The sequence below is a fragment of the Solea senegalensis genome, linkage group LG14, assembly GCF_019176455.1.
Source record: "Solea senegalensis isolate Sse05_10M linkage group LG14, IFAPA_SoseM_1, whole genome shotgun sequence".
NCBI lineage: Eukaryota > Metazoa > Chordata > Actinopteri > Pleuronectiformes > Soleidae > Solea > Solea senegalensis.
The window spans coordinates 21,711,157-21,732,096 of NC_058034.1; the positions used below are offsets into that span (position 1 = coordinate 21,711,157).

Here is a 20,940-nt window from a genome sequence, read left to right on the forward strand (position 1 = left end):
GCATGTTTGTGGAGCGTGGGAGGAAACCGGAGAACCTGGAACACGCAGACTCTTGTTTTCCGGGTCCCGAATCCAGATGTTCTTGGTGCACCAAGCGTGTGGCCCCCAGTCTGTGTTTGATTTCTGACAAAACTTTAGACACATGTGGATCATGTTCTTCCCAAGTTAACAAGCGTGGTGTGAAGTCAGACTCAAAAACAGAAAAGCCAGATCTGAGAGTGGAGCCTGAGACTGATGGCAGAAACCAAATAAAACACTGAACTCATGCCACTTTATGCAATTTATTTGTGTTTTCCTCACCAACTCATATTTTCCCAAGTGCAATAAAACTGAAAATCAGTGCAAGATTCCCTTGGAAAATATACAGACTCTCTTCATGCACAAATGACGAATAAACATCTTGAAATTCTATTATTTTTTATTATTTAAGACGTTTCCTCACTCCAACACACCTGGGGGGTATTCCATCAACGTAGCTAAGAATTGCCAGACTTAGGTGTAAACTTGAAGCTTGACTAAGCTCCACCTCCCAATCTAGCTCCAAGCCGTTCCATCAAGTGAAATCAGCTGGCTCCACCTGACGCTTAGTCGAGCCTCACCTGTTAAGCCTCAACTTGTGCACGCCCACAGGGAAAATACAGCCACATAATCCGAAAGAAGGGCAATACCGCGGCAATCAATAAAGCGAGGGATGTGGCGTGGCAGAATATTGGCGACAGGCTGAATGCGTAAGTGACAAAGAAAATGAAGTATTTCAGCATCATCATGTTTTATAAATCCTCCATCAAAGGGACACGATATATGTAGACAATAATCTACCAATTGATTTCGTGATGGTTTTTGTTTTAAACTAATCAATTATGTGGATCTATTAATGCAACCAAATCCCTAAAATGAAAAGGAAAAGACAACCCTAATAAGTAACATTCATATAACCATAATTAAAGTAGCATTATTGTTTCACTGCAATTTATGTGAAATTCTCCATATTTTATCGTTTGGCAGCCCTAGTAGTTATGTTAGAAAGTGATATTCATCACATTCATCAACTGAATGTTATGCAAATTGATGAGATAGCTTTCATTTATTTCCTGCATGGCCAATTGTATAGAATTGATATCATTTTCATTTAAGCCTGTCATTTTTACATGCTGTATTTAGTCCCAGATGCTATATGTTGAATTGTTGTATTTTCATTTTATTTTATGTAAAGCACTTTGAATCACCTTGTGCTAAAATGTACTATATAAAGTTGCCTTGCCTACATTTTTGATAATAATAGGCTACATTTAATCAAAGTATTTTACACGACTCATCACATTTATCATACAATTGATGGCGGATTATTACATGAAGAAATACAATGTTGGTTATCATTCTATAGGAAATAATCATATGACAGATCTATTGATTGTAAAAAAGTTATTATTTATCTAGAATCATTTTAGCAAATCAAGCAATTCAATGGAGACGAGGACCCTATTACAGTAAGTGAATGCAGGTGACAGCAAATCAATCATCTGTCTCCTATCAATCAGAGGCCCCTAACCCTTGTTACATCAAAAGAATGATGATCTCTTTAAATTTCCTTTTATTATATTTTTATTTGCTAATTAGTTTAATTTTGTATTTATTTGTGTCTTGTTTTTTATTATATTTTATTTTGGTGATAATGTTCTTTAATGTACTTAATATTATATAATATATAATATATAATTATTAGTATAAATAATTTCTTGAATACATTTTATTATATATTTTATGTTTTACATATTATTTTATCATTCCATGACAGTTGTGTGTGTCTCTGTTTCTGTCTATTGGACATTCTTTAATCATAGATGGTGCTAAGCTTCACTTTTTGCCTGCTACAGACCAGGTTTGCCCAGCAGCATAAGTTACCATGGTTACTTGGCTGGCATTCACATTAGCCACCTTGGTGGAACAGGGTTGAAACCTGAGCCACAGTTATGGCTTAGCCATGGTTGAGGCTTAGCCAGAGTCATAGTTTCCATGGTTACTGAGTTGGGGCTAATCTCAGCCTCTTTGATGGAACCGAACTCTCACTCATATTAGCCAGACTTGGCCATTTAAGCTTGGCTTTGCCTTTAGCCTGCTTGATGGAATACCCCCCTGGTTCAAACACATGGGTCGTTGTCAGGCTTGTGCAGAGCTTCCTGAAGAGCTGATGGTTGGACTCAGGTGTGGTGGATCTAAAACATGCAAGGCAGTCATTCCCCAGGACCAGGATTGAGAAATCCTGCTCGACACGATTACAAAGAAACTCAGAGAGTGTCTGTGTGTCTGCTCTGTAACTTAAAACATAAAATAAAAATGATGGCCACTCTTGACACATTCCATCCGTGGAATTCTGGACTTTTACAACCAGGCAGTCGTAAATTTACTGAGCTCAAAAAAATCTGGCTTCATTTCAGCATCTGAGACTGCAGATGACGTATTTCACTGTAAAGAGCTGAAGACTGTAATTTCACGTCTAACACTCTGGTGTCTCGTCAAACATTTAAAACTTGTTCAAGACATCACTCTTGTGCGTCTCCATGAGTGTTAAAAGTCCGATTTAAGTCAGATTTAGACAATCATTTAGTTTTCTTTATGTCATGTGAACACGTAGTCCGACCAAAATTGATCTAGTCTTAGTCGGACTAACATACCTAGATCATTCATAGCCCGATTACTCCAGCTTTGTTTTTCTGTAACGCAAAGGTCAACAGGAAACAGATTGAATATGCACACGTTTATAGAGAGATACAGCGCCACCTACAGAGGCGGAGTCAGACGGACGCGGCCAATAAATCGGTTTTCTCCTCCGCATGTATACTGGGACTTACCAAATTCCACGATTCATTGCAGGTATTTAAACTGTTATATATGTTACTTTTAGACAGAAATAAATGTCAGTTACATTCAAACCAGGATTTGAAGTTGGGAAGACTCCGATGCATCTGTTAACCCTCACACTACAGGATCATTTGGCCAAATAATCTGTTCAAATCCGCAGAAAATCGGAAGACACCCATGATTGCTGGAAGGGCCATAATCTGGTCAATTAACAATCTATAGAACTGCTGGAAAAAATGAGGGAGGGAGTGAGCTCCCAGAGACAATCACCCGGCTGCAGCCACAATCCGTATCAGTACTGGCTTGTTTTACTTCGCTATTACAATAAAGTCAACTCTGAAGTTCACTGTTCTGCTGCCAGGAGACACCGAGAAACACACGCGTGACATGTGCGTGTCATAATAAAGATTCATCATATACTTAAACCCTAATTATCACATAAATTCATCAAACAATGAAAATAAAAAGCCGTAAAAACAATTTCAACAACTTCTCTGGATGATGAGGCCGATGATCCACCGTGATGACCCGTAAATGGAGAAGTTTTTGTCTCATCGCTACTCGTTTTCTGCCTGGAGAATTTTGTTTGGACCTCTTGTCTTGTTTCATGTACTCCACCTCTCCCTGGTATTTGCCCGCTTTCCAGCTTTTGTGATTTCTGTCTGCTCCAATTTGTGTCACCTGTGCTGGGTTTTCCCGTGTGTGTATAAATACTCGCTCTTCTCCTTTTGTTCGCTGCCAGAGTGATTGGTTTGCTCCCGGTGATCTCTGTGATTTTTGTATCCGTGTTTGGTTGTTTGGTGTCTTCACCCTTGTCTTGTGTAACTTCCTTATTACATTAAACTTGGATTGTTACCAAGTTACTGCCAACTTCGAAAGTATTCCATTGTGTTTATGTGGTAACCTCAAACTGCTAAGTAGATTAATAACACTGAACTCATTTATAATATGTGAAAATACTGATACTGGTATTACGAGCGAGTAAAGTTAAGCAAGAGTGGAACAAATGACGACGTGACCAAGATCTGTCTCACCAAAGAAAATGTACAAAGATTGACTTTGACCAAGATCCCAAGGACAATCACTTGTCCAGATGTAGAGTGTTGCTGAAAATCAATTAAAGTGGCTTAATTAAGCTGTGTCAGCACATTCTGTCCTTGAATTTGAGGGAATTGATCCTTGAAAATCCTTGAATTTGATGTCAGCTAAAGTGTGGGAACCCTGTTTTTCATCTTCCTCTTTTTTATCAGCAGTACAAATTCCCCGAGTCACTTTCAGTGCAGCGCTACGACAAGCATTCATCGCCTGACCGTCAGCCATGAACGACGGCAGCAAACCTCACTTTTTGAAGTTTGAAGCGTATTTGTTTAAGACAGGGTCGGCGTAGATCAATGACCATAAAAAATGTTAATATATGAGATTATAATCTGACGATTTCTTGTTTTTTGTCCTTGCACAGGTTCATGGCCCCAAATAAATAAGAAATGAGTTAGATAAACAAAACAAATCAGCAATAACAGACAAAAAAAAGTTAAGTTAACTTCAGTTATCATTAAAAAGGAGTGCTCTCTCTGTAAAGTGCAACAGCAAACCGAAAAATGAAATACTTGATGTCCAATTTAATCCCACAGTACAGAACAAAACCATAAATCACATGTTCTCAAACAAAAACTCATTAAACATGTAATTATATATATATATAATAATATATATATAATAATTATGATGATTATTTCCATGTCTTTCATATTCATTTGTCACATCCTGTGTGTTACAACAACTGTTGGACTGCTATAGTATTTATTAGTATAGTATGATGATTGTGATCATGACTCATCTTGTGCTCGAGGGAGTTAGTGTCTTGCTGCCTAATACCAAGGTACCATTTAGATGCATTCACTTCATTGTTCCAGTCACGCACTCTCTCTCTCTCTCTCTCTCTCTCCTCAGCATTGTGTAACATCTACGACTTCACTCTTAAAATGTCCTCATTAACATCGTTTATCTTCCATGTGAGGCTCAAAACGGGCAAGGCGAGTTTACCTGTATAGCAAATTTCAACAACAAGGCTTTACAATAAGAATAAAAAGAAAGACAGCAGCAGCAGCAGCATTAACGATATAAAAGGCATCATAAAAATGGAAAGACGATTAAAAAGACACTAATATGTGCAGGTACGGCTGAGGTGCTGCAGTGATGATCATTTAATTTGGGCCCGAGCCACGAATGGCGGGGGCCAAAACGGCTCCTGGTACCAATTTGTGAGAGGAGCCTATTGTTATCCTTTAGATCAGGGGTGCCCAACCTTTTTTGACCCAAGATCTACTTTTCAAGTAGCCAACCTCCCGAGATCTACCAGTCCAGTGCCAACATTGCAAACCCAACCACATCGTTTCCAGCATGCAGTAACTAACCTCTGTCACACCCTGACTCTAAAGGCATGACAAATATGTGAGATACACCACTTTAAGGAATAACAAAGTCATTGATTGAACATAAGTCAAATAGGGAAATGAACATTTACTATATAATTACTATACTTACTATATGTAATACTACTATATAAATATAGTGTTGCTTCTCTGCCTGTCTCTCTGTCTCTCTGTCTCTGCTTCTCTGCCTGTCTCTCTCTCACACTGTCTCTGCTTCTCTGCCTGTCTCTCTGTCTCTGCTTCTCTGCCTGTCTCTCTGTCTCTGCCTGCTCTCTGCCTGTCTCTCTGTCTCTGCTTCTCTGCCTGTCTCTCTCTCTGCTTCTCTCTCTCTCACTGTCTCTGCTTCTCTGTCTGTCTCTCTGTCTCTGCTTCTCTGCCTGTCTCTCTCTGTCTCTGCTTCTTGCCTGTCCCTGTCTCTGCTTCTCTGCCTGTCTGTCTCTCTCTCTCTCTCTCACACTGTCTGCTTCTCTGCCTGTCTCTCTCTCTCTCTCACTGTCTCTGCTTCTCTGCCTGTCTCTCTGTCTCTGCATCTCTGTCTCTCTCTCTCACTGTCTCTGCTTCTCTGCCTGTCTCTCTCTCTCTCTCACTGTCTCTGCCTCTCTGCCTGTCTCTCTGTCTCTGAAAGTGTCATTGGTGTGTGTGCGCACAGCCATCCAATACAATAACTACTTAGAAGCCGTAAAATAATCATGACATGATGCGAGTGCTATGGTGAGAACATACACAAATTCTAGAAGAGATCAATGATTATGACTCCAATCACTAAAAGGAGAACAAATAAATCAATACATTTTAAAATATGCAACTCAAGTGTGGCTCTGAAAGCTTGTGACTTGTGTCACCGTGTTGTTTTGTGTGACTTTAACAAGTCCAGGCAAATTAAAGTAGAAACCAGTCTGATCTCTGCAAATAACAACAAACTGAATTCACCTTTTCATGCCCACGTAAAATAATTCATTTCTGAAGAAGCCAGCTCACTGGGCTTCTTCAGAAATTAATCAAGCATAACATTCAACCCCTAAAACCTGTTTTTCTGTTCCGGAAAGAAAACCAAAAAAAAACATGTATGTATGTTAGTTACAGCATACATGAAGGAGGAGGTGGTGGGCGTGTGAGTGAAATGAGGTCTATTAAGACAACAGAGGTGTGACTTCAGTGGAACTGATAACCAGTTTGTTCTCAGTCATCCGTGCTGAGTCGTCGGCACACTCAGTGGAAGGACAGACGGACTTGACATCCCCTGCACACAGGCCAGAAATGGTCCTCCTGCTGCTGCTGGTAGTGCTGGTGAGTGTTTATTGTCCTTATTCTTACGCTTGTGTTATTGCTGATGGAACATTTCAGTTAAGAAATTGTTCTGCAGTAGTTGTGCTCTCATGTTTAGTAGTAGTAGTAGTAGTAGGAGTAGTGATTATTAAATTATTCGGTTTGAATGATTTTTAAAGAATTAAAACTAGTTTCTGTGATTTTTCAGCTTCTTGAATGTGAACATTGCCTGGTTTCTTTGCTCCATAAAAAAAAAAATCATTAAAACTGAATACAGGTTTCCAGGTTTCACAAACACTGAGGGATAATGTAAACACTGATCAATATTTTTCAATATTTTATGAGGTTTTTATGGACTAAGCGATTAAGCCAAGTTCCTCAGAAACGCGGGTGTGCCCCATTTAGTCTCCATGTGGACTCCTGGTCATGACCAGGTCAGCGTTTATTTTCCTGAAGAGGTCACAAATACACATACAGTGATGCAATTATATAACACTGAGATTTGTTATACAAAGTTGAGTTTGACTTGTAATGATGTTGTGCAGCTAATGAGCGTTTGGCAATAAAGAATCTTTAACTAGACAAGGAATAATACACTTGCAGGCCATTTTATTAGGTACAGAGGACAAACAGTAAACCCTGTAGATGTTTGTGTGTGATCAGCAGTTTCTGAAATATTGAAACACATTACTGTACTGTAGAAAAAATGTATGTGTGTGTGTGTGTGCATGTGGAATGGGGGGGGGCGGGAATTAAAAGTAGGTCACATTTTCAAGTATCACCACACTTCACTTTAAATACAAAGATGCAAGTTAATACTTGTCCACATTTGTGATTTCACTGCAGTGGCACTGGTTTGGTGTAAATAACACAACTATAATTAATGCAATTCAAAGTGTTTTTTTTGGTATCAATAATATACCAAAAAAAATTTCCACCGGCTTTACTCGCCGGCGTAGTAGCGTTTCCACTAGTCAAGCATCGGCGACTCCACTTAGGGCCCCAGAAAGGCTTGGAGCGGCCCTGCTGATGGTGCAAATTTAAGACAATAAATTAAAAACCCAGAAGAATAATTTTTTCTCGATATGAACTTTTTATTTATTTATTGTATTTTATGTAAATAAAGTAAAATTAGAACATGGAAATGTTCACAAATTTGGATTAGATTGACTGACAGTGGCTTTACCTCGTCACAGATTTTGGTTCATGCAGAGAGTAAGGTGAGATGAAATGGTAAACATTATTTTAAATATCCTGGAGATTTGTGCAGAATCATATTGTCAGTCAGAGTCAGTGCCTCAGGCTGCTCGACTATGATGTACATTTGAACTATTATTACTCACGATTAGTTTAGTTCATTTCAATCCACACATACAAGGAATTTGCAACTTTGTCAAAAGCAATAATATGAATTAACAATAAAATAGAAGAAAACTGTGGCTGGGAGAAGTGCCTGCCCTTTATAACCAAAATAAATAGAATGAATATGATCCATATTAGATCTGGAATGACTGCAGTTCAGTTTTGTATTTGTAAATTGTCATTTCAAAGCATTGCACTTGACAGAGTAACTAAATAAATATGGAAATAGTCCTGCAGTGTTTGAAGACTGGCTCCACCTGTCTGTTTCTGTTAGTTTGATGAAAGGTTTAACCCCTTCCTCCGAGGCTTCACGGTCACCTTTCAACCTTAGCAGCAGAACTTGAGAGAGTTACAGTCTTGAAATCAGCACTCACACGCACAGGTTACCTATAGATGTCTACTGTATATGGCTTAGGGAAATCTCCTGAGGACATTTTTAAATTTACATTCACTTTCGTGAGTGAGGTATTCTGCAGGTGTGAACCAAAGAAAGCAGAATCACAAACTAAGGCAGGACATCAGAGACTCGAGACTATAGCCATATTGTTCAGCACTGTTTGAAAACATTAAGTTTTTAATGCAGAGCTATGCAGGAGTTTTACCCTTATGTAACAGCTTTAGAGATATTGTGATGGTTACATGAGATTGGGGGGCTGTCTCCACTACCCCCTACTGTCTGTTAGCATGAAAACCAGCCTTGCAAGATCAGGGCAGCCGACCAGGGAAACACAAATTAGTTCACGGAGAAGTGAAAAGGGCAAAAAAAGTGACCAGAATAAGCAAACAAACAAAAATAAGGACAGAATAAGAACATTGTACGACAAGATAAGATAGTCCTTTATTTGTCCCGCAGTGCAACGCATTTACATTGTTACAGTAAAGATAAAGATAAAGATAACAAATAATAAACATGCACTACCAAAATATGTACAATATATAAAGATATTAACACTGAGACTGTACAAAATGAGTTAAAGTGTCAAACTGTCTATAATGTACATTCTGTACATTATAGACAGTTTGCAGAATATACACAGTATGGACTTTTTACAGTATAAATAAACAAAGGTTGAACATGGGAAATTATATAAGTATATAAAGTAAAATATACTGCCTACTGAGTGCAGTGCTTGTTGTACTGTTGTCTAACAGCTACATATGAATACATAAGAAAACTAAAAGACAAGTAGACAATTAAGAGAAAATGGCAATACATAAGATGTCCTACCATATTATAGCAGCAGCCTGGCCTATTAAAAAACCCGGATATAAATAGATATTATAGTATGATAACTTATTCAAAACAGTGGATATAAATAACAAACTAACCTCCAGCAACAAAAAAGTGTCGTCTACAGCAAACTGGTAAAGTAGTCTGCCATGAAACATTTATTATATTACATTTACATTTATTCGTGGTTACACATTTTGGATGTATGGATTTTAACCAAAGCTGAAGACTTTCAATATTTTATTTAAGGTTTTTCCACAAGATTTAACACTTCTAAAACAGATGAAAAGAGAAGAACATAACACTAATACCACTAATATGCTTTGTTTCAGACTCTCAGCGCTGAGGCCAAGGGGGAGAATAAGACACTTGTGAGGAAGAAGAGAGCGTGGATTCTTCCTCCTTCCAAGTTGATGGAGAACATAGACTACACCCACAAGCCATTCATCGCCAAGGTCATTTGACTTCTCTTCATCAAAAACAATGTTAAAAAAAAATAACCAGACCCATCCTGGATGGATGATGTCAAAGCCTCCAAATATGATTTTTATTATGTCTGACTAAACTCAGATTCTGCATTTGTCTGCAGTAGTGCTCGTACTTGAAGCTTCATTAGGTTTGGACAGCACGGTTATTGTAATATCAATACTATACAATGTCTTAATCAGCAATTTTAACAACAAGTAAAAAGTATGTCCTATAGACTCAAAGTTACTAATCCTGTGTCTCTGGGATGAACAGCAATAATTACAACAATGCAAATTCAAATTGTGTTTCCTTGTTAGATTCGCTCCGATCATGACCTCACTACAAAAGTGGATTACTATCTTTCTGGACCGGGAGCAGACAAACCACCCATCAACCTCTTTTTGGTGAACCATGAAACAGGCTTTGTTACCATCACTGGTATCCTGGACCGCGAGGAATATCCAACCTACAACGTAAGTCCCCTTCTCATAACGGGTTTTAAGGGAAGCCCCATCACGGATGAAATGAGAGTGGTTGCTGGTTCAGTTTGAAGTTGTTACATGTCATTATTGCTAGAAAACCATAACAAGCACCTTTGCTGACATGTTCTCTGTTGCTCTGAATACATCATCATCGACGACGTGATTGGTTGTAGGTCTGTCCAACTGCATTGTCAGGCTTCCTTCTTCTTAAGAATAGCAGGTGATGAGTTGATGGTTGTAGGCTCGTATAGAACAAAGAGAACTTTATTTGTTACAAGCTTGAGCGAGTGTTTCAGCACAATCTCAGTACAACTCTGCCCTCCATGAGCAGGACCACACTTTTTAAAGGTTTTCTAACATCCTCATCCTATACAGCACATGATCGTAAATATTAGTATTATTAAATATTATTATTAACAACAACAGGTTTGACAGCGGTGCCACTTACAGAAAGTGTTTCTTCAACAAGTCTTATCCAGGACTGGCCTACAGGCTTCTATCGTGAACATGTTGAAAACTGTCCTAAGTGATGCGTGTAACCCCAAAATGAAGTTCCTGTCTTTCGCGCGCAGGATACCAGTCTTAACCACTGAGCCACTCCACCCAATCACCACAAATGTTTCACATAGACCATCTTTCATTTGAGACCAGCCCAAATCCAATCACACATACACTGTCTATTTGTGCCTATGCTGTCCGACGTCCGAGGAGACACTCCAAGGGCCGAAACACATCTAACCCAACATTTGTAAAGGGAGGGTCTGTAGAAAGGCGATCTGCTGGAAGGCTTGCCATTTTTTGGACACTAAATGGAGTTCTAAGCCGTCTGCAAGTTACGCATTGGTGGATGATGCTGCTCACTTTTCTCTTCCCACCAACTATCCAAAAGCCAGCTGAACGGACAGCCCCTTCTGTAAAGAGATGACCTTGATGGTGGATCTGCTTGTGGTGCTGTCTGATGAGTAGAGTTGCAATGTAATGTTTCCCAGGAATAATCAAAGGAGTCTTCTCCCTCTGCTCAAGGATCGAATGGTGGAGGCGGCCTCCGACTCTCAGAAGTCTGTGTGCATCAACAAAGGGATTAAAATTTTTTTAGGGGACTACTTTTACAGGTATTTTAGTGTTTTTTGATGCATTTGATCTCTTGGCCGTAGGATTCCTCTTGCACTGCCTGAATGATGATGGCTGAAGCTCGAGTGGACAGTGATTTCGGCTTTGCAGTAATGCCAGCCCTTGCAAGAGCTGTTCTTCACCAAGTTTGTGTTGAAAAGACGTGCAATGTGTACAAGGATAGTAATAGCACGAGTTAGTGACTTCCAAGAAGAAAACTTGGCAAATCGTTGGGAACCAAGCTGCCTGGATGATGTTGTAGTGCTCAAAGTTGACACGAGGGGCCGGATGTCTGGGTCTGAACTTGGATCGACGAGATCGAAAGTGTTCCCAGAGATACTTGGCCCTGGTACAGACAGAAATTTGGGCCCAGTCAGCAAGTTGGTGTCTTTCAGATGGCCTGCAGCGACAGAACATATTGCATGATCTGCAGGGTTCTGGCCTGTTGGCACATAGCGCCACTGGTCTGGACGGGACGATCTTCAGATACGTAACACCCAGTTACTGATATAGATGTAGAATCACCTAGTTTCATTACAAATGTAACCCAGAAAAACTTTGCTGTCTGAGTAGTAGGTTACAGCCTCAAGCTGAAGGTCTAGCTCTGCTGAAATCAAGTCTGCTAACTCGACAGCAAGCACTGCTGCGCAAAGTTCTAACCTTGGTATTGTGTGCTCAGCCTTACCCATTACAAACCCAACATGTTTGTTCCCAGCAGCATCCGGGACTTTCAGATACGCCACTGCAGCAACAGCTTTGGTTGAGGCATCAGAAAAGACACACAATTCTCTTCTGACAGTTGTTGAAGGTGAAGTTTCAGTATATGGAGATGGAAAGATTGGACAGTTCTGTCAAAGACGCTCTCCAGCTCATCCAAGCTTCTTCCATGTCTTGTGATAACGGCCCGTCCCAGTCGCCATTCTCAGCAGTGAGTTCTCTCAGAATAGCCTTGCCTTGTATTGGCTGCCGCAATTTTGTTAATTTAGGATAATCTTGATTTGCTATATTTGGAAAGGTGTCGATTCGTTTGAACAGAGCATCTTCCATAGCTTCTGCTGAGCCATAGGTTTGCTCAAGTCTGTCCCATATCATTCCCAATCCTGCTTCTGGATGATTGATGTGTATTGCTCTCATCTGTTCGACATGTTCTGCTGATTCTTTGCCGAGCCACTTAAGCAAAAGATCCATCTCCTCACTTGGTGTCAAGTCTAAACCGCTGGTTGCAGTTAGAAAGGAATGTTTCCAGGCTCTGTAGTTCTGAGGCTTGTCATTGAATTGAAGTAAGCCTGTAGACACAAGGTCACAACGAGCAAAGTATCTTACAAAGTCATTTATGTTCGAGCTGCCATGATTGAAGTTTGGAGACGTGGGATATGGGGAGGGAGTAGGACGACCATTGTAGTTTTGAGGTCTGAAATCCTGCGCAGAAGTAGCATGATTATTCTCAAGCCTTACTTTGTGTGACTCATGAACATATTCATCTTCATAGTAGCGAGGCTGCTGTGAGATCAGATGAGGTGGTCAAGGAGCCGTTTTGGTTTGGTCTGGTAAAAAGGGTTTGGCTTCAAGTCTTAGATGTGGAGGTGACATGATGAAGCCAGGGCTTGGCTTTGTTTTTAACAAAGGCCTCCTGACCCTGTCCTCACATAGCTGGAGTTCTGTCTCTTGTACTTTGGCTTGGTCAATAACATATTGTTCAGTGTGTTTTGTGGCTTCCAAATCAGTGGAATCTAAGCTTAACTTGCAACTATTTTTCAGCAGCTTCGAGTGCTTCTGCCTCAGCAATGGTCTCCTTATAATTAAGCATGTCCATAAATGCTTCCAACTTAGCCTTCTCTAGCTTTAGGTTGATTTCCTCTTCAGCATAGGAGAGGCATGCTTTTACTGCTTCTGCTCTTGCTCTTGCCTTTGCTGCAGCACTCCCAGTTGATGATGTGCTTGATCGTGATGTAGAGCTTGATCACATGCACAACATAACCTCCTGTTATTGACATTCTTTGACTCTTAAAGTGACCACAACGAAATACACAAACAAAGAAATTACTTAAGCAAGCAACAGAATGACTTTTAACATTACATTGTAACAAAACAGTGCCCTTTCTCTTCATGTGACTTCTGCAGTTGACTGGAGTTGCTAAATACAGAGATGGAAGTGCAGCAGAAGAGAACATCCCGCTGGTGGTCACAGTCCTAGACCAGAATGACAACTCTCCATATTTTGAGCTGCAATCTGGGAGCACCTACGAGGCAAGCAAAACAGGTAATGCTGGACGTTTGAAATTACCACACTGTGTCTAGTGTCTGCTTCTCCTCTCAGTCATCTGAGACGAGCAGTTTCACTGAGAAAACATGTGTTCTAGTGTGTTTTAGTCAAGAGGTGGATAGTAACGCGCTACATTTACTCCATTACAAATACATGAGTAACTTTTTGGATAAATTGTCATTTTAGGAGTGGTTTTATTGCAACATAATTTTACTTTTACTTGAGTATATATTTGAAGAAAGAAGGGTACTTTTACGCTGTTCCATTTGGCTAAGTGACGGTCATTACTTTTTACACTACTTTTAATATCTTTTTTTTAATTATTTTTTTATTGCTTGCGCGATCTTGCCAATCAAATGCAGCCAGTTGAGTCACAAGACAAGTGCGGTCATGTGACTCTGCTCAGCTGTTAGCCGCTCAGCTGTTAGCCGCTCAGCTGTTAGCCGCTCAGCTGTTAGCCGCTCAGCTGTTAGCCGCAGATTTCGGCACCAAGTGGATTTAAAACACACCAGCGGCTCGTTGTTAACCGTGTCCGACACCAAGGCTCTGGTCTCTGGTTTCTGGTCTCCTGTCTCCGGGTTTCTGTCGTACACTCCGGACGCCGGGTTTCAGCTGGGTAATTTATTTTGTTATAAAGACGATATTTATTGTTTTATTTAAAATAATAATAATTTGAACATTGCTGTTTTATATTATGTTGTGTCTATTTTGTACCATTTGTGTTGCTCTGAAGATTTCAAAGATAAAGTCGGAGAAACTCAGTACTTACAGTACTAGTATTTTCCCTGTATACTTTTTTACTCTTACTCAAGTAATTATTTTAGAGTACTTTTACTTCTACTTGAGTAGTTATTATTTTAAAGTAACAGTACTTTTACTTGAGTAATTTTTTTTGGCTAATTTACCCACAGTAAATTGATCAGTAAATGATCCATATGAATGTGGAAGTACATCCCTGAGGCATGAGAATGGGATTATTTTCCATTTCATCTTCACTATTCATGGCAGCGATGTCATTGTTATGTCATTTTAGAGTCAGAAAATGATGCAATGTCAAAAGTGAAGGTTTAAAGGACCAGTGTGTACGAATTAGTGACATCTTGTAGTGACTCTTTTGCTCACCCCTCCCTTTACCGAAATTATGGTGGCCAAGGATGTAAACACTCTTTCAGTCTCTCTCTGCAGAAACACTGCAGCACAAGATGGCAAGATAATGACCTAAAGTATGCATAAAAGGCTTCATCTAAGGTTACGAGTACCTAAGAATCTTTATTATAAAGCAAGTGTATGCTTATACAAACATACTTATTGGTAGTATATTCCATTTCTGCCACTAAATTGTCCTAAATCGTGCACTAGACGTCACTCAAGCTAAAGTGGAGGGAATCAAGGAATGTTTTACTTCTATTCTAATGAACGTGGCCACAAACGAACATGAAAACAGTGGTAATCACATGACACTTAGTAGTTTTGAATGTGAACCATCAGACGTGATCTGTATAGAAAGGTAACTGAACATCGTGGCCTTACAGTATTTGTCCACGTGAACGAGCCCACTGGACGTTGACTTGATTTTTAGTTTTTTTTGATCCACTACAGGAACCTTTGTCATGCAGATTGTGGGGAAAGATGACGACCAAGCAGGACATATTAATTCAGAGATCTCCTACAGCATCATCAGCCAGGAGCCAGCAGGCACAGGTCACATGTTCACCATCGACGCAAAGACGGGCAAAGTGTACATCAAAGAGCCGACGCTTGACAGAGAGGTGAGTGCAACTGTTTCCCACACACGAAGACGAGTTCCGGAGAATCCGCTTTAGTTTTTCCTCGAATCAGGAGTGATCTCACACCAATGCTTTTTCATGTTTACAACGAATACTAATAATCCCAGCTCACTCTCTTCTGCTGTGCTGTCACTAATATTCAAAGTGTCCCCTTGTTTGTGTGTCTTGTGTTTGTCCTCCTGGCTTGGTTCATTCCATCCGTTTCTTTGATTGTGATGTATACTTATTTATGTAAAGCTTTATTTTCAAAAAGTGCGCTACTCCAACATTTTCTTCTCTGGATTTGGTGAGAGTGGTTTTGGGGGGTTCCATGTGAAGGAACACACTTCTTGAAGCGATGTTGTGTTTATGGAAAACGTTTTTTTAGTGTGGATACCTCATAATACACGGCTGAGAAAACGTTTGAAGTGAAAATAATTTTGATTCAATCCACAATCTACATCTAATCTACATTCTATCACAGGACAGCGTGAATCTGTCTCATGGAGCGAGAGAAGTTAAGATTGTGCAGCTCATGGTTTCAGTTTCATTGTTTTTCTCCTGACAGACTTATGACTTCTACAAACTGGTTGTAATGGGGAGAGATTTGGGTGGAGCACCAGGAGGGCGATCGGGGACGGGAACAGTGGAGATCAAGGTCGTGGATATTAACGATAACATCCCCACTCTGGAGAAATCTGAGGTGAGGAATATCTCCACACACATTTGATCTTGTGTAACAGTATAGAACACCCGTAAATTTCTTTGATTTTACTTTTATAAGTCTTCCACGGGCAACACATCAGTTAACGTTTTTTTCACCAATGGGAAATTGGCAATCGTTGTGCAATGCATGCAGGTTTTTATCAACTTTGGCTCTGATCAGTATCAGTGGGAATGTTAAGGACCTGGTTGAACAAGCAAAGTATTTGTCTAAGAGAGAACTTAGTAAAAGAAGGGTTATACCCATTCATTTTAGTGTGAATTAGCCTTTATGAAGCTTTTCCACAGCCTAAGAGTGAAAGGTCATAAACTATATGTAGTTATGAAACTGTAACATGAGTAGTTTGCTTACACAGCGATAATAGCTGCTTACACAGAGTGAAGTTCAAGGAGATGAGGAGAAGATATAAGTGTTTTGTCTCGAGGCGGCGATGTCACTGAAACGTCATCAGAGAGTTTGTTGTCCTAAAGAAGCTCATTTGCATAACAACATCTAAAGAAAAGCACAACGCAAACACAACAAAGGACGCGTGGAGAAGAGAAGACTGGGGATGAAAAAAGGATATAAGACGCTCTATATTGCACATTCTTATGCCTCTGTATATACTGTACGATTAAACATAGTAATGGAAAAAAGCAGCCGAAATGCTCCGTGTTCTAATGGTTAACAGACAGGATATCACTGAACTGAAATACCACTGAACGTGGTTGTGATTCGGCTCACAATCGCCTGCTTTCAACAGTGCTGTCACTAAATACACCACACTCTGTTAAATATGGACATTTTATACATTTCCTTTGTTAAATGTCAGAGGTTAACGCATGTCATCAGGATTTTTAAGTCAGTGCTGTAGGGGAGAAATTATCTAGCAGCATGTAACAATTTCTCTCCAATAGGTATTTTGTCTTTCCGAGGTTTACAGGACATGATACTCAATCTTTTCTATTCAACTCAGAGGTGGAGGGTATGAGTGTTAAATCTCACCATATAACTAGGCTAAATAAATATTCAATAACAGATTCTTAACTATTTAGAACAGAAGTCTCAACAAGGCAATATTAGAAATGAAAGGTTAACATACCAGTTTATTGAAATGTCCAAAGTAGAAAATACAGCCAGTAAGTTACACACAGCTGATGTATGGGAGCTTCTGATAAGCAGACCAACTCCACTGTGAATGGGAGCTCTGTCCCTTATATCCAAAATATCCAACCACAACACAGACACTTCAAATTCACATATCCATTGAAATTGGATATTTCAGTCTGAGGACCTTTTGACCACCATGGGGAGACGGTCCCCAACTGATAAGGTTTGAAACTAGGTGGTAAATTCATTTACAGATAATCAAAAGGCAGAATTGTGATGACGTTTGTCTGGGGAAAACCTCCTATTGTCTCCAGGGTGCGGTCTGACTGTCAATTTGGCATTGTTCACTTTGATTTTTGTGTTGGACGTCGCGCTCATGACTCTCTCAGTGACGACGCTCTCTGACCAATCAGTGGCCAGCAGTCAGTTGACGTCACATTTTAGTATCGGCGCAGCTCACTTTGAACCAGCTACCAGGAACTGTCACTGATGGAAAAGCAAAAAAAAAAAAAAGAGTCAAGCCAAATAGTTCCAGAACTGTTTACTTGAAAAGCACCAGTCATGCTCAGTGTGTTTCAGTAACCGTCAAAAACAGTACACACGATGAATTTTACTATCGTCAACTGGTTTTCTAATGAAAATGGCCCACGTCCTCACTATTATTTAATGTTTGCAGTACTCTGGCTCGGTGGATGAAAATGTTGTTGACGTTGTTGTGATGAGAATCAAAGCTCTGGACAAAGACCTTGAGCACTCAGACAACTGGGTGACCCTCTTTTCATTCGACAAAGGAAACGAGGACAATCTCTTCTCAATTGAGACGGACAGAGAAACAAATGAGGGCATCCTGAAGCTAATCAAGGTATTTAGACTAGCTCATTTTGTTTTCATTGCAGTGACCGTAACTCATTATGCGACGGTTCCTAACACTTGTTTGTTGTTGTCTATTTCTTTCTCTCTGAATGTGAACTATGACCAAATAGCCTGTGGACTTTGAGGAAATCCAAAATCTTGAGCTTGGCCTTCTGATTGAAAATGTAGCACCTTTTGTGGAGGGTGGTGCTATTGCGATGAATGTGGATGTTCAGGTTGGAGAAGGTGGTGCTCCCGGTGTCGGACCTGGTGTCGGACCTGGTGCTGGTGCTGGTGCTGGTGCTGGTGCCGGTGCAGGTGCCGGTGCCAGTGCAGGTGCCGGTGCCGGTGCTGGTGCTGGTGCTGGTGCCGGTGCTGGAGTTGGAGTGGATGCAAATGCTAATGCGCCGGGTGGAGTTGATGGCAAACCGGAAACAAAGCCGGACACAACAAAGCATAGCTATCCCATTAAGATAGCGGTGAATAATATGCCAGAGGATCCAGCGTTCATACCTGACACCAAGATTGTTCCTGTGTCAGAAGATCCAGATAAAGATCCTACAGACTCTGTGATCACAGTGTTCGCTGCTACTGATCCAGACACAGGAAAACCAGCAGAAAATGTCAAGTAAGTCAAGCCCTCAAAGGTTCCCTTTACACCGGGTGTTAATATGCGTTTAGTGTGAACGGATTGCAATCGGACAGGGCTTGACCACTTGGACCGATTGTTATCCAATCGGCCAAACAACTTTGGGAGGTGGTTTGAGACACCTCGACCCACAACAACTATGTGAGCGTAATCGAGACTGTCCTCCATCAAAACATAACTATGGCTCGTATGCAGGAATTACGACCCATTGGTCCATCCATCATCTACCGTTTTATTCTCCACCAGAGGGTCGTGGGGGGTGCTGTGCCAATCTCAGATGACATAGGGCGATAGGCTGGGTACACCCTGGACAGTTCGCCAGTCCATCACAGGGCCACACACATAGAGACAAACAACCAACAACCTCGAACCTGGGTCTTCTTGCTGCAAAGGCAAGAGTACTAACCACTACAGCAACCAAGTGGCCCACGACCCATTGGTCAACCCATGTTTTTGAAAAAGATGCCCCTAAAATAAATGCTAGCAAAATGGTACCTTGGGTGTGTCGTCATCAAGTAGCTTCATTGAGGTTAGTACCGGCAGTTTTGGTACTTTGGCAGAATCAACATAGGTTTTATTCCCTTGTTAGACTTTTACACACGATACCACGCAACGGGCTAATTTGTTTTTTTAACCCTAACCCTACCCTCACAAACCCTTGGGTCTAGTTGAGTTGAAAAATGACAGTGCACTAAAAACTTACCTACACCTACCATGTTCAGGGGCCAAATGAGTTCAAACAAAACTCGAAGACGACGACTTCCCCTACTTTTAAAAGCAAAGAGGAGTCCATACGATAGCACGACTTCATGTAATACCAGGTGTAATTGCATGTGGCAAGTGCTATCCGATCACAGAGAGCACATTCTCTAGAGAACACATATTCTAGACATATATATGGATATTAAAACTGGACTCACATTATAATTGGACTGACCAAACAAAACTATTTACATTTAGGATATATCTGTATATCTGCACCAAAAAAAAGAATACTAAACAATAGTAAATCAGTATTGTGTGTGTGGAAAAACTGAAATCCACTAAGCCTAATAAGCGAAATTGCTGTTGTTGTTGTTGTTGTTCAGTTATGCTAAAGCCTATGATCCAGACCACTGGTTTACCATCGATGAAGAAACGGCAGAGATCAAACTCAACAAAGCACCTGACAAGGAGTCACCGTTCTTGGTGAATGGAACGTACATCGCCAAGATTGTGGCTATAACTAAAGGTAAATTATCTTTTTATACGTTTTTGGGCCTGGGTTACAGTGGATGTGTGTACTGCTATTGCACAGGGAGGATATGTTATATTCAAAGTTAGGCTAAATATCTGATTAAAATAACAAATACAAAGCGGGAGGGGGAAAACAAACGAAAACTTATTTTTAAAAAAAATTGGAAACACTACTGCTGAAAAGTGTTGAGACTAAAATGCAAATTTGGTAGCAAAAGAAACAATTCTTATTTTTTTAAATAACCATAACTTTAAGTGTATATATTCTGGAGTGATACACAAAATAAATAATTGTCAAGAAAAAAAATCACAGTCAAAAACTTTATTAGCAATTTAGTTTACAGAAAATCTGCATTTACTTTGAAATGTGGTTCAGCGTTTTTAAACAGATATATAGTACATATTAAAACTGAGGAGAAAGATACTAGATCCTGCACATGTATCTCTTGCTGTGGACAATTGTCTTGTCTTTCTTGAATAATCTGTTTGACATCATTGTCATATATAACAATGAAAAGGAAGTTAACGCAGAAGATAATTACTGAAATAAACCTGCCAAACCACAGTGTGTCAGTCAAAGAAGAACAAGATGATGAAACAAGTTTGCATGTTTTTAAAACTTCTTTCTCTTAATTGTGAGCTGTGGGCAAAAAGTAAACACCCATTGTGCTCGATTGTTTTATATGTAGATGAAAGCAAGTCCTGGTCATTTAAATGTGTTATTTAACATGTTAAAAGATTATTTTGTAAGGTGCCTCCATAAATATCAATAAATATCAGCTTTTTAAACAATCAGAACCACAACTACACAGATTAACATCGTTCACCTCTTGACCTCCTGCCGTAATGGTGACCACTGTTAGCTCTTGGTTTTCAGATGGAACCATGCGAACCATGACGTCACCAGTGTGAAAGGTTTTGGAGATTGTGCTGGTGTTGTGTTTACTTCTGCCTGAGTAACGCAGAGTAACGTCCCTGTAGTTCCTCTTAAAGTGATATGAACATGGGTCGGTTCTGAACGTGGGCCGTGGTTCTGAGGCTCCAGAACAGCACCAGGTTCTAGTTTCTGGTTTCTGACTGAAAGCACTATATGAGAAGCATCGCTCTGCATTTACGCCTGTGCTTTACGCACACGTTAAGAAAATTAATAA

General features: G+C 40.1%; 1 protein-coding gene across 1 annotated transcript in view; it reads left to right on the forward strand.

Annotated features, from left to right (window-relative positions):
- The first annotated feature begins 6,474 nt into the window (after window positions 1-6,474).
- LOC122780929 (desmoglein-2-like) overlaps window positions 6,475-20,940 on the forward strand; it is a 51,947-nt gene continuing 37,481 nt past the window's right edge. The window contains 3 exon segments of the mRNA XM_044044365.1: window positions 6,475-6,578; window positions 9,483-9,605; window positions 9,936-10,091. Coding sequence (XP_043900300.1) covers window positions 6,549-6,578; window positions 9,483-9,605; window positions 9,936-10,091 — 309 coding nt within the window. The 5' untranslated portion in view covers window positions 6,475-6,548.